We start from the raw sequence: 25,462 nt of genomic DNA, 5'->3' as shown, positions 1-25,462 counted from the left end.
TTGATGCATATAGTAGTCTTATTGGGTTTGTGACAGCTTAGATATTACCCGATGTTTATCAGATATGTAGTTAAACATCCCATCTCGTTCTTTTCATTTCAGATGTCATAGAACAGTATTGTATGGACCATCCTAATATACGATTCCAGAGTCCAGACCACTGTGCACAGTACTATGATTGTCGGGACGCATCATTTACCCCAGGGCTGGGCCCCTTCCTAAAAGAATGTCCCTTCCCCCAGCTTTATAATCCAACTACAAATAAGTGCACAACAAGATCTTCTGTGAATTGTATGGACAGATTCACGCCAACAAATAAATGTAAGTATCAAAGTTTCATGAATATTCTATGAAATCAAAGGCAAAACGAATTTCCAAAGCTAAGAGACATACCTGGAAAATATTTCTTCTAACTTTTTACATTTTTTATATTAAAAAAATTCATCTGTGTAAAATTATTGTTAACTTGAATAAAGTTCAATGTACCAAAAATCTTAAAAACCACAAAATAGATGATAAGCGTGAGTAGTGCACAGGATAAAATTGGCCTACGCGGGCTTTTACTTTGCTTGCGTCTGCCAATAATGCCATGATAAACTTTTCTTGTATTTAAGCTACTTTTCAAATAATTAAAGAATTGTCTTATAATTTCGCGACCTCATATAAAGTAGTGAATATTTTTTGCCCTTAAGGCGAGTTCTGTCTGTTTCCTGTAATCAAATTGGATAATAGCACAGATAGACCATAGGTTTGTTTAAGAAAAAATAGAAATTAACTAGAAATTAATTTAAAAGAATACAGTCAAATCTGTGTTAAAGACTACCTTTGAAAACAGACCACCTGGCTCTAAAGACCACATGTTTAATTTCCCATTTTAACATTTACAGTATATTTTAACCTGTGAATAAGACCACCTCCCAATAAAGACCACATTTTGGCTCTCCCAAGGATGGTCTTTATAGACAGGTTTGACTGTAGTTTGGTCTCTCTTACGATATCAATATTCGAACTAAACGTCCCTTTCAATGGATGACAATACAAAGTTTCGAAACTGGTAATCGAGTCATAAAATGTTATTTTAAAATGTAACTAAGAATGTAATTTTGAATGTAATTAAGAATATTATTTAGAATGATTTTATGAATGTAATAAAGAATGTTACGTCATATTGAAAATGACATGTCGAATTTAAAATGTAATTTTGAATATAATTAATAAGGTAACGAAGAATGTTTCTTAGAATGAATTTAGGAATGTAATGTAGAATGAAACGTCACATTAAACGTCACATTAAGAATGTCATGTCCAATTAAGAATGTAATTTTGAATGTCATGTCAAGTTAAGAATGTAATTTTGAATGTCATGTCACTTTAAGAATTTAATGCCATATTAAGAATGCAATTCAGATAATGTATTTTAGCATTACGGATGTCGTTAAGAAGTTAAACTGAAAGGAGAAATGCGAATTATAATGCCGTTAAGCAATGTACATGTACTGGCGAATACCCTTTCAGTTGAATGAATGTGATTTGAAATATTCAAGTTGCAACATCAAGTTTAATAACAGGGAAGTTAGATGCTAGATCGTGTAGGTAAAAGGAATTCGCAAAAACATCAGAAATATGCAATTAAGCAATTTACATACGCGTGAGTAAAAATGGAATTTGCATATCAAGCTGTCATTATAGTTCATAGAATTTTGTAATTTCCAATGTGAAACAAGTAATATTATATAGCAATTTGCATTGTGGCGGATAGTAACCCCAATGAGGAGTGTGATGATGGCAAGACAATTCTTTATCCCTTATCCCGCTCAATTTATATAATGAACTTGCCCATCCTTCAATTTGGACAGTACCATTAACTGGTGCTTACCAAAAAGATACTGACAATGGCAAACAATTCAGGCCATGCTGATCTTGGTCTGCATTGGTCGCAAAGGCATATCACTTGTCGCCAGCAGGCTAAGGGTTAAAGTATTCGGTATAAAACAAGGACTTGAATCTCATAAACAGGCACACATTATCAATCTTAAAAACGTTGATGGTAATTAATAATTTACTCACTTTATGTCAGTTAACATTTGTTGTTTATTTAATTAAGCATACAAACAAACTCATGACAACGACCTCTCGGTAACAAAATAAATTGCTTGCAACTAAATCTGCCAAAATATTAGTTGTCTGAATAATTTTTGTTTTGACAAAAGAGGATTATTATACTCGCATCTTGAGCAAGACTGACATGTGCTTAATTAAATGACGATCGGAAAGAGTTTACGATAAAACCAAATCATTAAAATTCATATGAGAAACCCATTTACCATAGTTCTATTTACGGACACCAAACCAATTTGTGACTGAAGTATAAAATTACATAAAATACTTTTTTCTTCGAACTTGAATGTGATAGTTTGTGTCTTCTCCTCTACAGTCAGCAGACGCTATATAACAGAAAACAACTTTAGGCTACGCTATTCTAATATAATTGAGTCGCACCATGAGAAAACTAACATAGTGCATTTGCCCAGGTCTGGTCAGGATCCATACTGTTCGCTTTCAAAGCCTATTGCAATTAGAGGAACCGTTAGCGAACAGCATGCGCAAGCTGGTCTGGATCCATGCTGGTCGCAAACGCACTATGTTGGTTTTCTCATGGTGCGGCTCATATATCGCCTTGTTACACCCATTGAAAAAAGACAATAACATACAATTTTATGCTAGAGTATTCTAAAGACAATGAAACTTCTAAAAACAATTGATGACCGCAAAGCAAAACATCATTGAAAGCTATTGAATCTTCTGACGAATTTCAAAGGAAGAAAGAAAAAAACAATGCAAGTTGCGGTTTAACTGACATAAATGTTGGCGACAAAATATAATACTAACCAACAACGATGGTTATTTCACACATTGATAAATCAAGGACCTTTCTTTTGTGGCAAAAACTCACTTGTGTACGTAATGCGCTGGTATCAGTAAGCAATCATTCACCTTTATCTCGAACACAATAGACGATTTAGTAAAAAAAAATACATGATTGATGGTTGACAATAAACCATAGTATCATTATTACATTTTTATGGATAATATGGTTATAAAAGTCACTTCCCGTACAAAAAATCTTTAACCATTTTCACGTCCTAAAACACGAAGTATATCCAACTAAATAAAAATAACAAACCTATAACTTTTTTCCTGGGTACTTTACCTAGCACAATAAAAAGAAAGTGTTTTGAAAAAAAATGTCGTGATAGGTTGTAACGTTTAATAACTTAGCCTTTTCGTTGTTGTTGTTGTTGTTGATGATGTTTTTTTGGTTTTTTTTCATTTTGTGCGAGCATACGCGCGTGCATGTGTGTGTCTTTTGTATTTGAATAAAAAAGTAAAAAGAACACGTTTAGTGTATACCTTCATTTTTTGACAAGTATTTCATTGGGAATCAAATATGATATTTCAAAACGTTGTCTATTTTTATTTGGCCTTTCTAGTGGTAAATTGAAATGTTAAGTGTATTTGACTGTTCCAAACATTTTATGATGTTCACTTTTATGCGGAACTAAACCTTGATAGCAAAATAATATGATTTTAATATTATCAGAATTTCTTTCGAAAAGTTCATCAGTAAAGATATAGAATGTTCACTATTGTAAAATAAATCTTAACTTTTTAATCCCCCGCCGTGGCGGAGGGATTATAGGAATGGTCTGCGTCTGTCCTTCCGTCCTTCCGTCCGTCCTTCCGTCCGTCTTTCCGTCCGTCCTTCCGTCCGTCCGTCCTTCCGTCCGTAACAAAATCGTGTCCGGTCCATATCTCCTAAACCCCTTGAAGGATTTTCATGAAACTTGGGTCAAATGATCACCTCATCAAGACGATGTGCAGAACCCATGAGTCAGCCTTGTCGGTTCAAGGTCAAGGTCACATCTCAAGGTCAAAGGTTTGAGTCTGCCATTTTGTGTCCGCTCTATATCTCCTTAACCCCTTGAAGGAATTTTATAAAACTTGGGTAAAATGACCACCTCATCAAGACAATGTGCAGAACCCATGAGTCAGCCATGCCGGCTCAAGGTCAAGGTCACAACTCAAGGTCAAAGGTTTGAGCCTTCCATTTTGTGTCCGCTCTATATCTCTTAAACCCCTTGAAGGAATTTCATAAAACTTGGGTCAAATGATCATCTCATCAAGACGATGTACAGAACCCATGAGTCAGTCATGCCGGCTCAAGGTCAAGGTCACAACTTAGGGTCAAAGTTTGAGCCTTCCATTTTGTGTCTGCTCTATATCTCCTAAACCCCTTGAAGGATTTTTATCAAACTTGGGTCAAACGATAACCTCATCAAGGCGATGTGCAGAACTTATGAGTCAGCCATGTCGGCTCAAGGTCAAGGTCACAACTGAAGGTCAAAGGTTTGAGCCTTCCATTTCGTGTCCGCTCTATATCTCTTAAACCCCTTGAAGGAATTTTATAAAACTTTGGTCAAATGATTACCTCATCAGAACGATGTGCAGAAATTATGAGTCAACCATGCCAGCTCAAGGTCAAGGTCACAACTAAGGGTCGAAGGTTTGAGCCTTCGATTTGGTGTCCACTCTGTATCTCCTTAACCCCTTGAAGGATTTTCATCAAACTTGGGTCAAATGATCACCTCATCAAGAACTCATGAGTCAGCCATGTAAACTCAAGGTCAAGGTCACAACTGAAGGTCAAAGGTTTCAGCTCTGTATCTCCTAAACCCCTTGAAGGATTTTCATGAAACTTTGGTCAAATGATCACCTCATCAAGATGTTGTGCAGAATTCATGAGTCAGCCATGTCAGTTCAAGGTCAAGGTCACAGCTAAAATCAAAGGTTTTTCCCTTTCACTGTCTATAGCAGTGGCGGGGGATTTAGCTGTCTTTCAGACTGCCTTGTTTAAATATTAGCATGCTTTTGTATAGCGGCTGCGGTAAAACTGATATAATTTGGAAAACACTATTTTTCGTGTTTGATCGACCATGCTTTGTCCTAGTTTTAGAAAACTTTTGTTGAAGAAATCAGTAATCGGTCACGGTCACGCGTCCGTACACTTATACGCATATTATCGTATTTAACATATAAGTTTCATTTTCAACGTTTGAAACATTTTGCAAGATATAAGGATTAAAGTCGCCCACGGATCTATCTTAGGCTTTTCTAAAAATAAAAGCAAAGAGAAAATGCGTTATCAAGCCAAAGTAACTTCCCCATGGCAATGCATTGATGCTTTCATTTTTTATGTAAAAACGTCCACCTGAATTTTAACATTAAAAAATCGATAAATGTTTTATGCATTTTTTATATTAGGCGCATAATACCGTGGAGACATGCGTTGCGGCTAGGTATAACATTTCGCTTTTGGCTGTGTCAGGATAATCTATGAGCTTTCTTTTTTTCATATGAAAACCCTACAAAAATCGGCTTTCACTTCTTAATTAACAAGCACTTAAAAACCCTCGCCCACTTCCGCATTCAAATTGACACAAGACAAAAACGCAATTTGTGTAGGAAATTGCGTAGGATAAATGCTTACTTTGGAAAGATTCAGATGTATTCACCATTTTTGTATTTCAATCCAGGTGACTATGTTCAACACGCTGGTTCCGGTGCCAACTGCGAGGTTATAAGTACGCCAGGGTGCAGCGGTATGCCGGATGGTCCAAACCCCTATCCCCAACGGCTCTTGACAGAATTCTACCTAATGTGCCGAGGCAATAGAACCATCAGCACAAAGACATGTACAAATGGTGACGTGTTCGATCCAATAAAAATGATGTGTACCAAAGATGTAGATATGTGTAAGTAATCTCTTTAAAGGACTTGTCTAAATAGCTAAATATGTACAACGAATACCTGTCTATAAACACAACCTTGTGAAAATGCCAAGAAATGGCCTTTACATGCAGGTGATAATACAATTATTCACTCTTGAGCCATTGGATATGATGTAATATTCATTGGAAGAGGGCAATAAATGACCGATGCGATAGCCCAGGTTAACAGTGCCATCTTCCGGGGAATATTACATAATATCCAATGGCTCAAGAGTCAATGCCTGTTTTATTATATATGGATTCAGGTTTATGAATAAGTAACAAATATTTGTTGCAACATATTTAATGTTTGGAAGTAACAATAGATAACTTCCATTCTATTTTTAGAAAGTCATGTTTAACGAAATATATTTTTGAAAGATGATGTGCGGTTTCGGCCAATGAAATATAGGTTATTTTTAGAACATATACGTTCGTTGCGAATCTTTGCGTAGACGATTATTAAAATAGGTAGCTCCAAAAATAAAGCAATAAGCTTTGTTTCAAAAGTGTGTATGCCGCAGAGGACATAAACAAATGTACAATTCAGATTTAATTTCTGTCTTACTTGGATCATTTCTGTTCAATTTTGTTCATTTTATATAAAAACTACAGATATGCAATACAACATTTATATGTAAGTTATTGCAAAGTTGACCTATTATGTTGCATAAGTTAACTCGAATTGATTTTATAGAAGCAAAACATACATCCATACCTAGTAAGTGTAAGTGCCATAGGCAGCAACTGATTTTATAAAAGAAAAGCATATATCCATATCTACATAATGTTTATCACAAGTGCCTTAGAAACCAGTTGATTTTATAAAAGAAAAGCATATATCCATACCTAGTTAATGTTTATCGCAAGTGCCTTAGAAACCATGGTTGATTTTATAAAAGAAAAGCATACATCCATACCTAGTTAATGTTTATCGCAAGTGCCTTAGAAACCAGTTGATTTTATAAAAGAAAAGCATACATCCATACCTAGTCAATGTTTATCACAAGTGCCATAGAAACCATGGTTGATTTTATAAAAGAAAAGCATACATCCATACCTAGTCAATGTTTATCGCAAGTGCCTTAGAAACCATGGTTGATTTTATAAAAGAAAAGCATACATCTATACCTAGTTAATGTTTATCGCAAGTGCCTTAGAAACCATGGTTGATTTTATAAAAGAAAAGCATACATCCATACATAGTTAATGTTTATCGCAAGTGCCTTAGAAGCCATGGTTGATTTTATAAAAGAAAAGCATACATCTATACCTAGTTAATGTTTATCGCAAGTGCCTTAGAAGCCATGGTTGATTTTATAAAAGAAAAGCATACATCTATACCTAGTTAATGTTTATCGCAAGTGCCTAAGAAACCAGCTGATTTTATAAAAGAAAAGCATACATCCATACCTAGTTAATGTTTATCGCAAGTGCCATAGAAACCATGTTTGATTTTATAAAAGAAAAGCATACATCTATACCTAGTTAATGTTTATCGCAAGTGCCTAAGAAACCAGTTGATTTTATAAAAGAAAAGCATACATCCATACCTAGTTAATGTTTATGGCAAGTGCCTTAGAAGCCATGGTTGATTTTATAAAAGAAAAGCATACATCTATACATAGTTAATGTTTATCGCAAGTGCCTTAGAAGCCATGGTTGATTTTATAAAAGAAAAGCATACATCTATACCTAGTTAATGTTTATCGCAAGTGCCTAAGAAACCAGTTGATTTTATAAAGGAAAAGCATACATCCATACCTAGTTAAAGTTTATCGCAAGTGCCATAGAAACCATGGTTGATTTTATAAAAGAAAAGCATACATTTATACCTAGTTAATGTTTATCGCAAGTGCCTAAGAAACCAGTTGATTTTATAAAAGAAAAGCATACATCCATGCCTAGTTAATGTTTATCGCAAGTGCCATAGAAGCCATGGTTGATTTTATAAAAGAAAAGCATACATCTATACCTAGTTAATGTTTATCGCAAGTGCCTAAGAAACCAGTTGATTTTATAAAAGAAAAGCATACAGCTATACCTAGTTAATGTTTATCGCAAGTGCCTAAGAAACCAGTTGATTTTATAAAAGAAAAGCATACATCCATACCTAGTTAATGTTTACCACAAGTGCCATAGAAACCATGTGATTTTAAAGAAGAAAGGCATCCATCCATATCTGGTATATGTTAGCTGCAAGTGTTATTGGAACCAACTGATTTAATAGAATACAAACATACATCCATAAGTAGTTAAGTTGCATGTTATCGCAAGTGTCGTATGCATTACTTGATTTTTTTTAAAAGGAGCTTGCATACATACCTAATTTATATTAATCGCATGTGTCATGGGCACTAATTGATCCTATAGAAAAAGAGCATATGTCCATACCTAGTGTAAATCGCAAGTGTCACAGGAACGAATTTATTATACAAACAAGAGCTGTCACTATTAGTGACAAATGCCCCTGAAGCGTGCCCAGGTATGCTACAGCTGTCTGCGCAAAATAAATGAAAAATTAAATAATGACATTGGCCTTGACCTGAGTGACCCGAATTATGCACATAGCATATTCTCAGGCTAAAATAGATATTTGCACAAAATAACTTCTAAATCCATATAAAAACAACAAAAACAAAATTAATGCAGAAAACCGATATGTCAAATATTGACCTTGACCTTGACCTCGACCCAGAGATCCGGGTCATTGGCACGACACACACTTGGGATTAGATGGATATTTGTGAAAACTTATTTTAAAATCCCACTTTGTGTCAAAACGATATGGACCGGACTCGAAAAAAAAATCACATATCATTTTGTGACCTTGACCTGAGAGACCCGACCCGGGTCGGTAAGCGCGACACACCTTCTCAATATGGTTAACGTTTGTGTCAGATCATTTTCAAATTCCCTATGAATGTTGAAGGTACAGCCCGGACAAAAATTTGCATGGACGAACGCACACAAACACACCTTCGGGGGCATATAAAAAATGCACACATACCTTCATGCCTAGGTATTGTTAGTTGCAAATGTCATAGGAATCAAGAATCCTACCTATTTATGTTAATTGGAACTGTAGTGCCATAACTAAACGTACTGTTGTATTTCCGTATTCAGCTAAATGTCTTTTGAGTGATAGGTTAAACAAGCAATTGTAATGCGTTTTCATGAGGGATCAGGTGTCGTTAGGTAGAAATAAATCAAAACATACCGAGTGAATCTGTACTTGTACGTGCCGTTATAGTAGTCAAACATATCGCAAACTATCGTTTTTAGAAAACATCTACAAAAAAAGACGATAACATTTTATGTGCCTTTTCTATGAAATATGCATAAAATGTACACACTATTTTCATTTTGCCAACTGAGGTATGCTTACTGCTTCGTGCGCGAATTTCTGAAAATATATTTCCCTTATTTATTTACAGAAAATCTTGGTATTATGAATTATTTTAGTTCCAATAAAACTTAATGCTTGTTTTTGAACAATAATGTAATGTACTAAGTAAATCATTTACCTTGAATTTAGGTCTCAAACGTGTCTTTAAAACTGTGAACTCATCATCGATAAATATTAATGAGATAAATTTGCATAAGTTGTTTATTCTGCCCTTGAAAAAGTAAGTACACCGTAGTACAAAAGGTGGCAAAGAATTTAGCAATATGCGCATATCCTTGCGTGTATCAGTGCTATACACTGGGCACGTTAAAAAACCAGTCTGTCTATTCGCAACGAGCTAGGCTAAGTTAGCCGGATAAGCCTGTATCTGATTTCTGATCTCTCTGTCCCTCTGGTCAGATCGCTCTGTGTCTGTACTAGTAGAGAATGAATTATGCGCCCTGCATATGTGGCTGCATTTAAATTATGTAAAGCGCCTTTGAACGTGAAGTTGATCATGAAAATGGCGCTATATAAATCTGGTATAATAATAATAATAATTTACTTTAGTGGCATTCACCTGCATAGGACATGGAATCGTCAAATTAAAATTGTGTTTGTAATTTCATTAAAAAATGGCTTAAGCATAGATTTCGATGAACTACAACATTAAAGATGAAACGAGTACACTGCAAGCAAATTTCACATTTGTCTAGAAGTACACAGTTTAGATTTCACTAATATGTTAATCTGAAAATTTCGTATTGATATAAATAATTTTAAATGCCATGTTCTTTTTTTTTGTCGAACGCATTCAAAAAGGTAAGTTCTTCATTAATTCATATTAAAGGCAATAAAAGCATTATATGAAAGTTGAAAAAAACTACCAATTTCATAAATAACAATAATAAATCAGGGGTTTTAGTCCAGCGGGCGTCAGAATAGCCGGTTATCCAGTGTTACATAAAATGTATATCTATACTCGCTTTACCAAAATGTTGATAAACGCTTTTTTTTTATCTTTCAGTATCCATAGAAATATACTGTGCCCAACATTTGAATGAAAAAGTAGCGAATCCTGCTAACTGTGCTCGCTTTATTGACTGTCGTCCAGCAGCCATCCATCCAGAATTAGGTCGTCACCAGGGGGAATGTACATATCCTAAATTATACTCTACCATGACGTCTAAGTGTGAAAATTTCGAACAAGTCCAGTGTCAGACAAGATACGAGCCCAAATCCCCATGTAAGTATTTAATTGATACATGTTTTCTGTAATTTTGCGGATCTTTTCACACCGTTTTTCATTCGTAAATCAGATTTAGTTGATTTATAGTTTGGTAGGCCATTTCGAATCATTTTAGTAGGCCTAGTATTCCTGATCAGTTATTCTACTGTTACAGTAGTTTGCAAAATTTACAGGAGACAAGTTCAGTCTTCAGACTTTTTAACCAATTCCCTTTAATTTCTATTATGACTTTGTCCATCTTTCAATTTGGACAGTACCATTAACTGTTAAAAGGGGTGCTTACCAAAAAGATACTGACTTAATAGCGAACAGTGCAGATCATGATCAGACTGCACGGATGTGCGGGCTGATCGTGATCTACACTGGTCGCAAAGGCAGAATCAATCGTGTCCAGCATGATAAGGGTTAAACTGATTATATCATTTTTCCTTTAATTGGTCTAGAAATTAAACAGTTTAAAAAAAATTCTGAAATTTTATCACAGGTGATAAATTACTCAAGAGTGTCTTCAAGGACATGTAATGTCATCCAAGTTCTAAGAAAAACTGCCGTTTTCCCTTTTTTCTTCTTTCTAGTACCATAATTTTGACTATTGACCGGCAAGCCATTCAGTAAGAGCACTATAGCAACTGAGAACGTTATGGATATGTAGTAAAACGTATCTATAGGAACTCTAGGGGCACTGAGCATATTTAATAAGCGGCGTCAGAGTCTCTCATTACACTCACCAAGTAGCACTGCACTTGAAAAATAAAGCATCAACATCGATCGGCAAAATATATCTATTACGATTAAATATCAGGGAGTAGGTAGAATAAAGCCGGAAATGGAATTTTCACCTTTGCTGCATGTTAAAACTTATATAATATGAACTTCTTTGTTCAAACATTGTCCCTTTTCAGTGTTGGTTGTAAGCAAGTTTATATTAATTAATATGTAAACATTCTGTTAAACTTTAAATATTATCAAACTTAAACAAATTTCAGGTGAATACGCAACCACAATCGGCGGTAGCACAATGCAGAATTGTATTGCAACCTATTATACCTGTGTTGGACTTCCCGATGGCGCAAATCCGATCCCCGGCGGCGGCATAAACACCAAATACATTATGTGCCGTTCTGATAGAGTGATAGACGTCAAAACCTGTCCAAATGGCAACACGTATGACTCTATGTTGAGAATATGTACACAGACTGCCGAGCAGGGTAAACCAGATTTAGTTTTAGAAATGTTGGCTTGGAAATTAGGCAAATTCTTAGCGAATGAAGCGGCCGAAAGACGCTTAGTTTTAATATAAATATTATTTCATACATTAACTTTGATAATGTCCAAAAGGAATATGATACGTCATGTTTTTCTGCAACAAGGTCATGCTCATATTGAGGTCATTTAATCATATGTAAATATGCATACATATTTATTTATTTATTTATATTTATATTTATACATTTTGGGCCTTAGAACTGACCTACCGATTTGTTTAGATTTGCTTGCGGCTTTTATTATTCCAACGTTTTGAGTGTTGCATAAAAAATATTTGAGAACCTCCCTATTTTTCTGCAATTCTGGTTGTCTCCCTACTCTCCAGTTTCGTTTCATTAATATCAGTTAGTTCAAACGAAACGTTCCTCCTCTGTAACATAATGTAATTTAGGACGATAATTTTAATAAAGATACTTTATATGGAAGACTTAACAATGATAAAAACAATTACAAATTACATAATCCTTTAAAATTATGGTAAAAACAGATGAAATAGCTATCCAAATAGATGTTATGTATAATTGATGGTTAGAAAAGCGCTACTTCTAATACTGCAAATGAACTTTTACAGTTAGAGTCATAAAAGGATGTAATCAAAAACAAAAGATTCAATAAAACTTTCTACTTTGTTCATAAATATTCAAATCTTTGACAATCTTTCAGAAAACAACTATGGAAAATTGGATTTATCATAAATTTTATATATATTTTACGTGCATAGCTGAAAATGTGGCAGCCGCATTTTAAACATAGTCATTATGAGCTTTAATGTTATGGAAACAAGACTTTTACTAACAAAGCGTAACGCAATGTTGTAAAGTTGATTAGTGGATGTGGATATTGTAGTTTGCTAATGCTTCTGTTTCTGTTTTTATGTTTTATACGTATATATCTTCTGTTGGGTTACCGGTTGTATAAAAACTAAACAAGAGCCAAAAGTAAGTAAGGTCCTATCTTATAGTATAATTTCTTTGCTACTTTATTTCTCTTCGTGGAAACTAAATTCAAATTATCCGCTTATAAAACACTTAATGATTATCATAGTTTATTATGAACATTTGCCAGTGTTTCGTTCTTTTGTACAAGCTTTTTTTCAATGGAAACGTTAATGTCAGCTTAAAAGATATTACACAAATTTGGATTAATTATTTTGTTTTTGGCTATACTCGGAGAATTCTACAACGATTTTTAAAATTTTGTTTGAAAACCAAAATTAAAAGCATTCCATTTGCAAGTGTCAGTTAAAACCAACGTTCAAAATTCCAAACCAAAACACAATAAGTTTATGATAAAATATTGGCAGGGATATTTTGCAGTATTATTGTTGTAAGAAATATACTATTTAATTGTTTTGAAAGAGTTCAATATCCAAAACCAGAAATTATCAACCTGTATCGAAATTTAAACCAAAGGCTAAAACGTCTCAGTATTTCCCATAAGATGTGATTTTGCGTATATTGTTCAGACATAATATCATTCTTTAGTCTAATTAGTAATTTTGATATATCCTGTACATTAATCACATAAATACAATCGATATTAAAGTTAAAGGCGTACGCTAGAATTCCCTGTATATGAGATGGGCGAAAATTTTCCCAATAACAGAATTTCTTTAAACTTTGGACATTGAAGGACAATCATCTAAGAAACAAAAAAAATGCAATAAAAATCATAGGTCACCGGATTCGAAAAAGAGTTATCTGCCCTTGAAAACGTCATTTTTTGGGGAAATGCCGTTTTCAAGGGCAGATAACTCTTTTTTGATACCGGTGACCTATGATTTTTATTGCATTTTTTTGTTTCTTAGATGATTGTCCTTCAATATCCGAAGTTTGAAGAAATTCTGTTATTGGGAAAATTTTCGCACCAAATACTAGCATACGTCCTTAAAATGCTGCAAAGAAACTGACAATGGGCTTATGGTTATATGTCTTAACTTGACCGCTAATTGTGTCAAGCTGCAAAAATTTAAGATTGTTTCTTTTACTTTTAACAACTAGTGTATCAATGACTGTTTTATTTTTGCTTAACTTATAAGAACTACTTTATTTAAAGTGGAATAAATTTTATTCGAAATATATCGCTTTGTTTGTTGCTTCAGTATGCCCAGTATTTGCTCTTGGCTTGTGTTATATCTTTATATGATATTTCTCTAATAGAAATAAGTTTACTAACATTTTCTTAGTAGCTCATATGTATATTTGGCATCAGTTGTGAATATAGAAATCTGGCAGTTATCTTTAACTAATACACATCAGAAAGACATAAAAAAGTCTATGTGGTCTGATGTTTAACCTTTAGTCTGGTGGCGGCAAGTGAATTTGCCTTTGCCTTTGCGACCAGTGCAGGCCAAGATCAGCCAGCATGGTCTACACTGTTCGCTATTCAGTCGGTAAATGTTCAGTGAACACCCCTTAGAATAATAAATGGTATTGTCCAAATTGAATGATGGAACAGTCCATTCTAGAAAATTAGCAGGCTAAGGGCTATGGTTACCATTCACTTACTTACTTACCATATATCACTGGTGCATTTCGTTGGTACGTTATGGACACCGAACAGACTTGTGGAATGACAATAACTATTATGTCTGTCTTTCCAACATAAAGAACTACTTTAGATTGCGTAATATTTGCTTTGGTTGTATTATCGTTAGTATTCGCGAAAAATGCCATTCACGAATTCGAAAGATACGTAGATACTAGTCCGTATCATATCCATAAGCACAATTAATTACGTTTCGGCAATTCTTTACACCGCCAATATGGCTGCAAGACATGAAATCGCTAAAAAGCCTTCGCGAAAACTTCGCAATCTACGGTAGCTTTAAGGATGTGGTATTTACATGTAGAAAGATGCATTTCCAATTCGCCTGCCGTACCTAAAGAACCTAATCAATATTCACGAAGTGGTAGGCAATGGCTTGTGTAACAACAGTTACCGGAGAATACCGATATAATATCTGGAGACAACGTTCTCGAACTTAAGCCAAACGGAATCAAAACAAAGATTAAGTTTAGAAAATGTGTGTTATGCACTTTCTATAGATAGCCAGAAAAGCTATAGTTTCTCTTCTAGATGAGTCCAAAAACAGCTGCCTAATATCCGTATATAGCCATATAATCAACTACACTTTCGAATTTAGCCTTCAGTTTCCTCATTGATAAAGACTTTCATGAAAATGAAACCTATCAATAAAGTACCAAGTTTTTCTACTCCTCAGGAACTCACTGGGTCAATAGAACCATTGGTCCCGACATAAACAATGTTCAGTTGTTATTTACTTAAATCTGATTCAACCAGTTTAAAAACACATAATGTAGCCCACATCCCTCCAGTCTTAAAAAAAGGGAGAAATATCTTTACTGTTGTAGAGTAGATCTATGTCATGTAAAGAGTTGGGATGCTTACGTCATTTGAGTGTATATTACATTTAAGAACTGAATGTTATTTTGTGAGTTTATAACAATTCTATTTGAAGTTTCTATTGCCGATTTTCAAAACATTTTTTTCAAACGACGCCATTGTTGTTTATACTTTTTGTGAATGACGTCGCGGGTTCAGTCGCCCTTGATATCATTGCATCAGTGTTGTTTATAAGAAAGAAAGCTTTGTTCTCTTTCTGTACAAAATGCATAGTGAATGTAACTTTGAACGGCAATACCATCGTTTTTACACGCGAAGGAGTACAAATATGACGTCAAATCAACGGTTGTATAAAACGTTAAAACACTAAACTGACTCTCTGCTCTGTCATCATTAAGTAAGCATAGAATAAAATGAAACTTTGCTAGAAAAAAAAAAATCTTCTTTTAATGCTACACATACCTAGGCGAAATTTCACCTGCAAACATTTACTATCGACAAGGATATGGCAAATTCAATATGTTGTTCTTGCGTCTAAATCTACATTTAAGGTGTTCAATGAACACACAGGGAGTTGGCATTTACAATCCAATATTTTGCATGCACTTTTGGTAACCTTACATTAAACAAGTCATGCAATACGAATGTGCAACATGAATGCTACGTATGAAGTTTCCGGCAATTTAATATGTAATATGACACTAAATTACAAATATCTTAATTTTAAACACACCAGTTTGTGCTTAAATAAATAAAGACATATAGTGGCTTTTTAAATGTACGCTCTTTTAACTCCAAACTGCTCTATTATCAACCTGGTCCAAACATCATAATTGAGGATTTTGTGGTGAAATGACAACAGGACATGGTAACTAGATACATGTATATAATAATTAGGAATTTTCTTTGCTCCTCTGCAGGATTGAGGTTTTACTTTCGTAGTAGTTTCCCTCTAACACAATTAAGCCTCTATGTTGTTGTTGTTGTTTTTTTTTTTTCAAATATGCACAGCTAATAAAACAATGCGTTAATCATAGCAATAAAAAGAAACAGATAAGATCAACGCTGTAGTGAGACAAGCAGATCGGGTGATATTGTCATAAGATATATAATTATAACAATTTGCAAATATATTTTGGTGGTGGGGGGGGGGGTTCTGGTGAAACAATAACAAGATTTGAAATTTAATAGGGGTGTATCCAGATGAAATGACAACAAGATGTAGAAATCCTTGGGCTTTTTTTTCTGATGAAACGGCGACAATATGTAAAACAAGTCCGGGTGGGTTTAATATGAAATACAAAAAAGATGTAAAATAATTGGAAAGTTTCTGGTTAAATGATAACACGATGTAGAATAACTGGAGAGTTTGTGGAGAATTCCTGGTGAAATGATAACAAGATGCAAAATAAATTGAGAGTTTCTGGTGAAATGATACCAAGATGAAAAAATAATTGGAGAGTTTGTGGTGAAATGATAACAACAGATGTAAAATAATTGGAAAGTTTGTAGTTAAATGATAACGATGTTAAAATAATTAGGATTTTTCTTTGATGTTCTACAGGATTGGTGGCTCGTCAGTGTCAACAGAATCCGAATGCTTTACTTCCGGATCCTGATAACTGCGCGAGATATTTCAACTGCAGCCAGACAATCACGCAACCAAGTCTCGTGAAGTATCAGGCGGAGTGTGACTATCCGTTACTTTACAACACACAGACAGCGATGTGCGACGATTTCGAAGTTGTGAATTGCGGAACTAGGATGGAACCTAAAGCCCCGTGTAAGCTTAAAAAAGTATTTTTAGATAAGTTTCACAGAAAGTAGAATCCAGTTCGCATAGCTGCACATTTTGTAAAATTTGTCCAAATTTCGTAACTCGTAGGACATTATATAAGTGCTTACAGTATGTCATATTTATTTTCACGTCCAAAGCTGAGAAAAGCAAATGAGATGAAAAACAACTTGAAGTTATGTTTTAAGAAAATATACATTGTGTGCTGTTTTAGACATTTATGGTTTCATGGAAAATTACACAGAGAGCTAACTCTAACAACATTAAGCCGATTGCAGTTGTATTCAGCTTGCATCACTTCCCTACCTGCATATACATTTCTGCAAACTATCCATGAAACTTTTCCATCCAGTCCTTTGACATGGATGCAAAGGAACAAAAAAAGTAAGCCATGGAAATAGTAGAATGGGAACGTGTAGAATGGCTGTATCTTTAAGAACTACTGTATATATGTATTATTTTTCAATTTCTCGCAAATGCGTTTCTGGGCAACAATGGGGAGCATGTACTTTAGGCAATTTCTTGTAAAAAGAAAAAAAAAGAAAGAAATATGAAAAAGTGCAATTTTATGTCACCATAAAAACTGAGATCGGTCTCAAATTTCACGGAAAATATGAAGAATATGTTCTGTCTGTGAAAAACACTAGATCCTCCCCTTCACACGTGTAAATAGTACGATCAGATTCTTCACAGGTGTGAAGAAATGATGTATGAAAATTATGGTCTCCAAAATAGCTTTGCTACATGTATCTCTAAATAACACACTTAATTAAACAAACAACGTTAAATAACAGGTGACTATCTGTCAACTACAACAAAGTGCGAGGGTCCGCTGTGTGCCTTGCCATGTCTTGAACGTTCTCCAAGCTGTGTTGGTATGCTCGACGGAAACAATACGTACCCCGGAAGAGATTTATCTCCCTTTTACATGACCTGTCTAGGGGAGAGAACTCAGACTGTAGGAATTTGCAGATTTGGAGTTTACGATCCTACTTTAAGAGCCTGTACAACGGAGTTGGACCCAGGTAAACTACTGGTAAACAGGTTAAAATTCAACTAACGTCAAATAAAGATTAAAGTTTATATCAAACTTAGCTACTTCAGAGAACTTGGAAGTAACTTGAAACTGCCATAGCTGGTAATGATATATTTGTCAAAAAACGTAAAATTTTACGGTTTTTTTTACAGTTTTGCATCTACAATTCAGTAAAAGTCCCCAAATAATACCCTTAAAGTACTACATGTACTAATAAAATCAGACAATATAATCAACTTTAGCAATGCTCCCTTCCGACTTTACATACCGACGTACCGATATCAACTTGAAATACGATTATTTTTGTGTTCCGCAGTGTCAATCCAGGACTTCTGTACCAAAAATCCAACAGGAATTATCCCACATTACACCAACTGTGCACGCTATTACAACTGCAGTACAGCCGCTCTCACACCCGCGGGTAACAGCTATCTACAGGAGTGCCTCTATCCCCAGCTCTTCAACCTGGATGCGCTGACGTGCGACCCGTACCAGACAGTGCAGTGTACTTTCAGATTTGAACCCAAAGGACCATGTATGTTTTTCTTTTCAAAAATGATTATACCCTTTAAACATATTTCAAGTACTTTTTCTCAATACCACACACGTTGTAATGGATACTATTCTTGACGGCCATTTTGTTATTGCATTCTTTCTTTCAAGCAATGCATTTATAGTATAGCGTATTTCTAAACGGTAAAACACAGAGTATTGATATTTTATTGAAGAAAATAATGTGCATAACTAAAACTTTTCAATAGTTAAATAACTGTATTATTTCCCTGCATTATAGGTGAATACCTACAAAACCAAGTATGTCCGGATGGTTCAACAAATTGTCTCCCCTGTAACCAAAGAATTCCAAGCTGCAATGGCCTTGAAAACGGCAACGAATCATTTGTAGGACGAGATAATTACTACATCGTATGTCAAGACGAAAGGACACTGTATGTCAGGGAATGTGTTGGAGGAAAGTTCGATCCTCTGAGCCGGAGCTGCAAGGCTCCTCCCCCTGGTCCTGAATTTGATATAAGTAAGTCTTTGTAAAAAGAACTCTTTACCGTACACAGTTTTGCCTTGTAGTGCCTGCTGATTACCTAATCATTCAACAAACACTCAGTATCAAACAGAAAATTTGTTATCTTACTTTTCAAAAATATACGTATTCGTAATTCTTTTCAAGTTTGTCTAGCAAATTAATACCTTAATTAAGTCTAACTTTAGTTCTTGATTCTTAAAACGAATCATCACATTTCTATATTTACCGACTGACATTCAAACTTGTAAAAACCACCAGTATATATATAGCAAACTCATATTAATATGAGCGTAGCGGCAAGGGAGATCACTGCATAGGAGTTTGTATATACAGTACTACAAATAAAATATTTGCATGCATTTTATTTCAACCTATGAATAAGCCCGCAAGTAATGACCAGTTTTGGCCACCACAAGCGTACAAACAGAAGCATATATACAGGTTTTTGTACGGTGGAAGATGACATATTAAGATTCACAAAAGATTTGTCAAGAAAATCATTTGGTAATCTAGATAACGGTTGCGATCTTTTCCAGTAAGATAAATGTCTTAAAACAAATGGTGACTTTAAAAGTGTAGTTAAGTTTTCCCTTCAAATACTGACTATCTAAAGGCTTAGCGTGGAAAGATCAGTTTTTCAAGTTATTGGAAAATCGGAATACTCTGGAAATATTCGCTTTAAGATTTAGATTTAGATATTCATTACTCATTGCATCTTCCATCTGGTGTTTAAAAGTATTAAAATTGTCCAGTCCTGTAAACTCTAATATTTAAAACATGGACATAATACTGTATTCTTCTATTTCAGATAACCCCGCAAGATATTGCGCGGCATATCCGACAGACGTCGTCGCGAGTCCATTGTCATGTGCCCAGTATGTTGACTGCGCTTCTCAGATTACCAAGCTCGGAAACTACAAAAAGGAGTGTCCATATCCACAACTGTTCGATGACAGTCTGAAGAGCTGTTTACCTTATAATGTAGTCAACTGTCTAAGTAGATTTGAACCAAATGATCCCTGTAAGTTTTTTAATCCTTACCCTGCTAAATTTCTATAATGACTGGTCCATCTTTCAATTTGGACAGTGGCAGTAACTGTTACAAGGAGTGCTTACCAAAAAATACTGACTGAATAGCGAACATGGTAGACCTTGATCTTGGTCTGCGCTGGTCGCAAAGGCAGAATCACTTGCCGCCAGCAGGCTAAAGGTTAAATGTAGAGTTTAAAAGGGTGTTACTTTGTTAAAGAGTTTGCTAAAATTGTAAAAGCCATCACTATAAATCAGATGTTTACTATTTAGAAACAAATCATTTAAGTAATGGAGCACTCATCATATTCACATTAGCCTCCTTTGCCGACTGATTAAAGCCACTTGTTCCGAATCATTTACTTGTAAAGTTCTTTCTAAGAGGCCAATTTGCAGGCTTAAAGTAAGACGGCTGTTATACCCAGGTGCTCGCTCGAGCCAGACAAAAATGCACTAGGGATCTTCCGCAACAAGAGGCTGGAAAGTCCCATAAGAACTTAAATTGTGTTGATGTGACTTAAAACCGAGAGAAAAAGCTCATAGTTTTTATCACAAAAAAGACAGACATAACGAATTACTAATACATCTGTAATGTCATAGATATCTTGTATCTAATTATTAAAGAAATTAATTTGTATTTATATTATTGTCAGAAAACAAAGATCGTTCTTATTTTCTTAGGCGAATATGAGGCGAATCTAAGATGTCCGGATGTCGGCAATTGTCTACCGTGCCGCGATCGTTACGTCTCATGTAAAGGTAGCCCGAATGGGAACTTCAGTATCCCTGGACGTCCTTCAGAATATAAGATCTGCTTAGATGAACGCACCATAGAGGTCAGAAAGTGCGCCGGAAATGGAGTTTATGATCAGACACTCGGAGGCTGCCAGATTTCATTTGATCCAGGTTCACTTCTTCCTTTTATAGCTAGAAATGATTACAAAAAACACTTACTTAGCTTAAATTGAAACATTACTCTTGACATACTTACATTTTGTTTACAAAACGTTGTTTTATTTTTTGACGAGCCTGCATCTTCATATTCAACATTTTCAAATTCAAATATCTTTCTGTTTTAGCCGCTCCCGCGCCATACTGTTCTGTTTATCCGAACGCATTGATGGCAAATCCCGCCAACTGTGCCCAATTTTACGACTGCCGTCAACAGAAAACAATATTCGGAAATTATCTTCGGGAATGTCCGTATTTGCAGTTGTACTCAGAAACAGACAAAACGTGTCACAGTTTTGAGAGCGTAACATGTGGAGTTAGACCAGAGCCAAAAGCACCATGTAAGTTTTAATTTCAAGCCAGTATTTTGTATCTTTCTACAAAGATTTTAGACAATAACTGATCCAATCTTGTTTATGCGAAACACATTCAGTGGGTGAAAACAAATACCGTTTTGGTTGGCTCACGCGCAAAGCGCTTAAGATGGTTCAATTAGAGTATGTTTATAGGATATTTTTCGAAGTATTTTTGAACCAGTAACTGCAGTTACTAATTCGAAAAAATGATAAATATATGGATGACTTTTACGTGGATTACGACTATACAATACCGGACTGCCAGACCATTCCGGTACGCGGTAGTATTATTAGTCCCCTACTGGTTGAAAACCAGTTTCGGGGACTATAGGAATGCGCTTTTCCGTCATTCCGTCTGTCCGTCTGTCCGTCCGTCCGTCCGCAATTTCGTGTCCGGTCCATAACTCTGTCATCCATGAAGGGATTTTAATATTACTTGGCACAAATGTTTCCCATGATGAGACGACGTGTCATGCGCAAAACCCGGACCCCTAGCTCAAAGGTCAAGGTCACAATTGGAGGTCAAAGGTCAACAGGGCTTTTTTCCTGTCCGGTCCATAACTCTCCCATCCATGAAGGGATTTTAATATTACTTGGCATAAATGTTCCCCATGACGAGACGACGTGTCATGCGCAAAACCCGGACCCCTAGCTCAAAGGTCAAGGTCACAGTTGGAGGTCAAAGGTCAACAGGGCTTTTTTCCTGTCCGGTCCATAACTCTCCCATCCATGAAGGGATTTTAATATTACTTGGCATAAATGTTCCCCATGACGAGACGACGTGTCATGCGCAAAACCCGGACCCCTAGCTCAAAGGTCAAGGTCACAGTTGGAGGTCAAAGGTCAACAGGGCTTTTTTCCTGTCCGGTCCATAACTCTCCCATCTATGAAGGGATTTTAATATTACATGGCACAAATGTACCTCATAATAAGACGATGTGTCATGCACAATTTTCAAACCCCTAGCTCAAAGGTCAAGGTCACACTTAGCAGTCAAATGTTAACATAGCATGAACAGGGTCTGTTTCGTGTCCGGTCCATAACTCTGACATTCATTAAAGAATTTTAATATCACTCAGCACAAGTGTTCCCCATGATGAGACGACGTGTCGTGTGCAAATCCCAGACCCCTAGCTCAAAGGTCAAGGTCACAATTGGGGGTCAAAGGTCAATAAGGTTTTTTCCCTGTCCGATCCAGAACTCTGTTATCCATCGAGGGATTACAATATTACTTGGTATAAATGTTTCCCATGATGAGACGACGTGTCATGCGCAACACCCAGTACCCTAGCTTAAAGGTCAAGGTCACACTTTGAGATCAAAGGTCAAGAGGATTTTTTTCCTGTCCGGTCTATAACTTTGTCATGCAAAGCAGGATTTAGATATCAGTTGGCACAATTATTCCCCTGGATGAGACAACATGTCATGCGCAAGAACCAGGTCCCTAGGTCTAAGGTCAAGGTCATATTTAGAGGTCAAAGGTCAAATTCAAGAATGACTTTGTACGGAACATTTCTTCTTCATGCATGGAGGGATTTTGATGTAACTTGGACCAAATGTTCACCACCATGAGGCACCCTTGTTTTTAGAATTACGTCCCTTTGTTTTACTATAAATAGATTTTATTGTAACTTTTTTATTACTGGCGGTAGAGAAAAATCGAGACCACTTTTCTGTGGTACAGCATGCATGTTACATCCAATTTTTAGGTGTATTTTGACCTATCTCTACCTGGTAAAGAGTTTCTTGTGGACTTATATTATATAGATTTTTTTTTTTTTTTTTTTTTTTTTTTTTTTTAAAGATTAATTTCCCTTTGTTGTTACTATAAATAACTTACATGATAACATTTTTATAATCAGCCAAAAAAATTCAATATGAAAACAACTATAGGTTTTTATATATATAAATTTTAATCCAAGTGTTTTGTTATAACATATTGTATATATAGTACAATATTGTTTATACATCATTGACAGATATCAGTTCATTATGTTATACTGCAGTAGAGAAAATTAGGTGCCTTCAAGTAGGGGACTTTGTATTGCATGGCAATACTTCATTCACTTGTTTTATAAGGATTGTCGCCGTCCCTCTCATATAATAATGATAAAGTTATATATATGTGTCTTCATAAATTTTCAAGAGTCTAAAATTAATAAATCTAAACAAACAAATTTTTCAGGCGAGTATCTTCAAAATCAACAGTGTTACGATCCAAATGGTTGCCTTCCTTGTGAAAGTTTGAAACCCAGCTGCAAGGGACTCCCCAACGGTAACAACACATTCCCTGGCAAAGTAAAGGAATATATAGTATGTGCGGCTGAAAGGACCATTGCCATGGAAACATGTCAATATGATTATGATCCTAACCAAAGAAAGTGTGGGCAAGATATGAGTATGTACATGTTTCATTACTGTTTGTAACGATAAATCGCGTGATACATAGTATTTGAAGTACCGATCCGAAAAGAAATCTTGAAATATTTTTATTTCAGCCTTACTTTTTTCAGCCAGTGGAGTCTGTTCTGAACTGTAAAATTATTAGCGTACAGAAAATCCAATCAAGAAGTACTGTATAATCCGACAAATGATAGTTTATACTTCAACCTTTAAACTTACAACAATAAGATGTTTTACTTCTTACTAATTAATTGTATTTAATAGTATGTTGTAAATTGCTTTGAAATGTATCTTTTGGTCTTGGTTAGCAAATATTGCGAGTAAACTGTATTCAATATGTTCAACTTCAAATTGCAAGACTGGCTTGCGTTCATTCTTGCGTTCACTCTGCAACAAATCTGTTTTGGATTTTGCAGCTACTTAATAAATGTTTGTATGCTATATTCTTGACTTGTGACTTTGTAACTTATTTTTTTATTTTGTATTTTGTACCATATGGCATTGACTTTGAAGCTACTTATATTTTTTTTTAACTTTACGTCCATTATTTTGTAGCTTCGTCAATACTTCGTACCATATGACCTTGACTTGTTTGGAACTACATCAATATATTGTGGCATAATGACTTCATGTTTGCAACTTTTCTAATATTTTGTACTCTTTAATTAATTTTCAGCCAATCCACTTATATATTGTTCCGTGCTACCAACTGACAAGTTGATGCACCCTACCCGCTGTGGGCAGTATTACGACTGTTCGAGACCCAACAGTCGGTTCGGTGAGATGTACCTACAAGAATGCCCTTACCCTGCTCTGTATCACGCACCTTCCAAAGCATGTCTTGATTTCACTGAGGTTACCTGTGGAAGCCGGGTGGAGCCCATTGCACCATGTATGTATTGTTTCTGTCAAAAGTAGCCCTATACACAATTTGTTACATTATTTTCCTTAACATTGATTTAAAAACTGAAATAAACAACATCCAACACACATGAGTCCTTTGATAATGTAGGTTTTGTTTTTAAACATTTCAAAGCAAATATGTATCCGTCGTTATGTGATTTGTAAGTTAACTATCATTATAGCTAATATCACTACAACCAATACAATGTAAATATCCAACGTTCCAACTCTCCAACTTTATATAATGCCTTAACAGGTGACTACATGTCCAACGGTTGTCAGGGTAGAGGTCCTGGTTGTCTCCCATGTACAGAAAGGTTTGTGTCTTGTGCCGGCCGACCCGACGGTAACAACAGCTTCCCAGGCCAGGATATGACCCGGCGGTATGTCGTGTGCCAGACTGGACGAACAGTTGGCGATGGAGTCTGTAGTTCAGGATACTTTGATCCAGTCAGGCGTATATGTGCCACAAGATTAGATTCAGGTGAGAACAACGATTAATAATAATAATAATAATAATAATAATAATAACAATAATAATAACAATACTTGTTAAAAGTAGTTCAAAGTGCAGGTTAAGTTGCGAACTACAAACTGCAGACTAACTTATTATGTATACTTCTTTCGTTTTAAAATAATTCAATATAAAGATAAACTACGCCCAAATTTCATAACAGTAACAACACAGTATGAACATTTATGTAACAAAAAATAATAAACATGTTTGCCTGTTACGGCAGTAGTGTAATTGTGTTAGGTTTCAAATATTCCATGCACACGAACCTACAGTATGAATAAGTTAGGCCAGTACAACTCGAACATCTTTTAATAAACAGCTAGTTTACTCTTTCTT

At 35.3% G+C, this 25,462-nt stretch overlaps 1 protein-coding gene across 1 annotated transcript in view; it reads left to right on the top strand.

Moving 5' to 3' along the window:
* Positions 1-25,462, top strand: part of LOC123554395 (uncharacterized) — a 61,197-nt gene that overhangs the window by 16,964 nt on the left and 18,771 nt on the right. Inside the window, exons 3-16 of the mRNA XM_045344516.2 lie at positions 103-321; positions 5,595-5,813; positions 10,244-10,462; positions 11,452-11,673; positions 16,662-16,880; positions 17,687-17,917; positions 18,245-18,463; positions 18,722-18,961; positions 19,776-19,988; positions 20,678-20,902; positions 21,076-21,288; positions 23,489-23,701; positions 24,383-24,598; positions 24,866-25,093. Coding sequence (XP_045200451.2) covers positions 103-321; positions 5,595-5,813; positions 10,244-10,462; positions 11,452-11,673; positions 16,662-16,880; positions 17,687-17,917; positions 18,245-18,463; positions 18,722-18,961; positions 19,776-19,988; positions 20,678-20,902; positions 21,076-21,288; positions 23,489-23,701; positions 24,383-24,598; positions 24,866-25,093 — 3,096 coding nt within the window. The remainder of the gene's footprint in view (positions 1-102; positions 322-5,594; positions 5,814-10,243; positions 10,463-11,451; positions 11,674-16,661; positions 16,881-17,686; positions 17,918-18,244; positions 18,464-18,721; positions 18,962-19,775; positions 19,989-20,677; positions 20,903-21,075; positions 21,289-23,488; positions 23,702-24,382; positions 24,599-24,865; positions 25,094-25,462) is intronic.

Source organism: Mercenaria mercenaria, chromosome 7, assembly GCF_021730395.1.
Source record: "Mercenaria mercenaria strain notata chromosome 7, MADL_Memer_1, whole genome shotgun sequence".
NCBI classification, from domain to species: Eukaryota; Metazoa; Mollusca; class Bivalvia; order Venerida; family Veneridae; genus Mercenaria; species Mercenaria mercenaria.
This window is presented reverse-complemented; position numbering and strand designations above follow the sequence as displayed.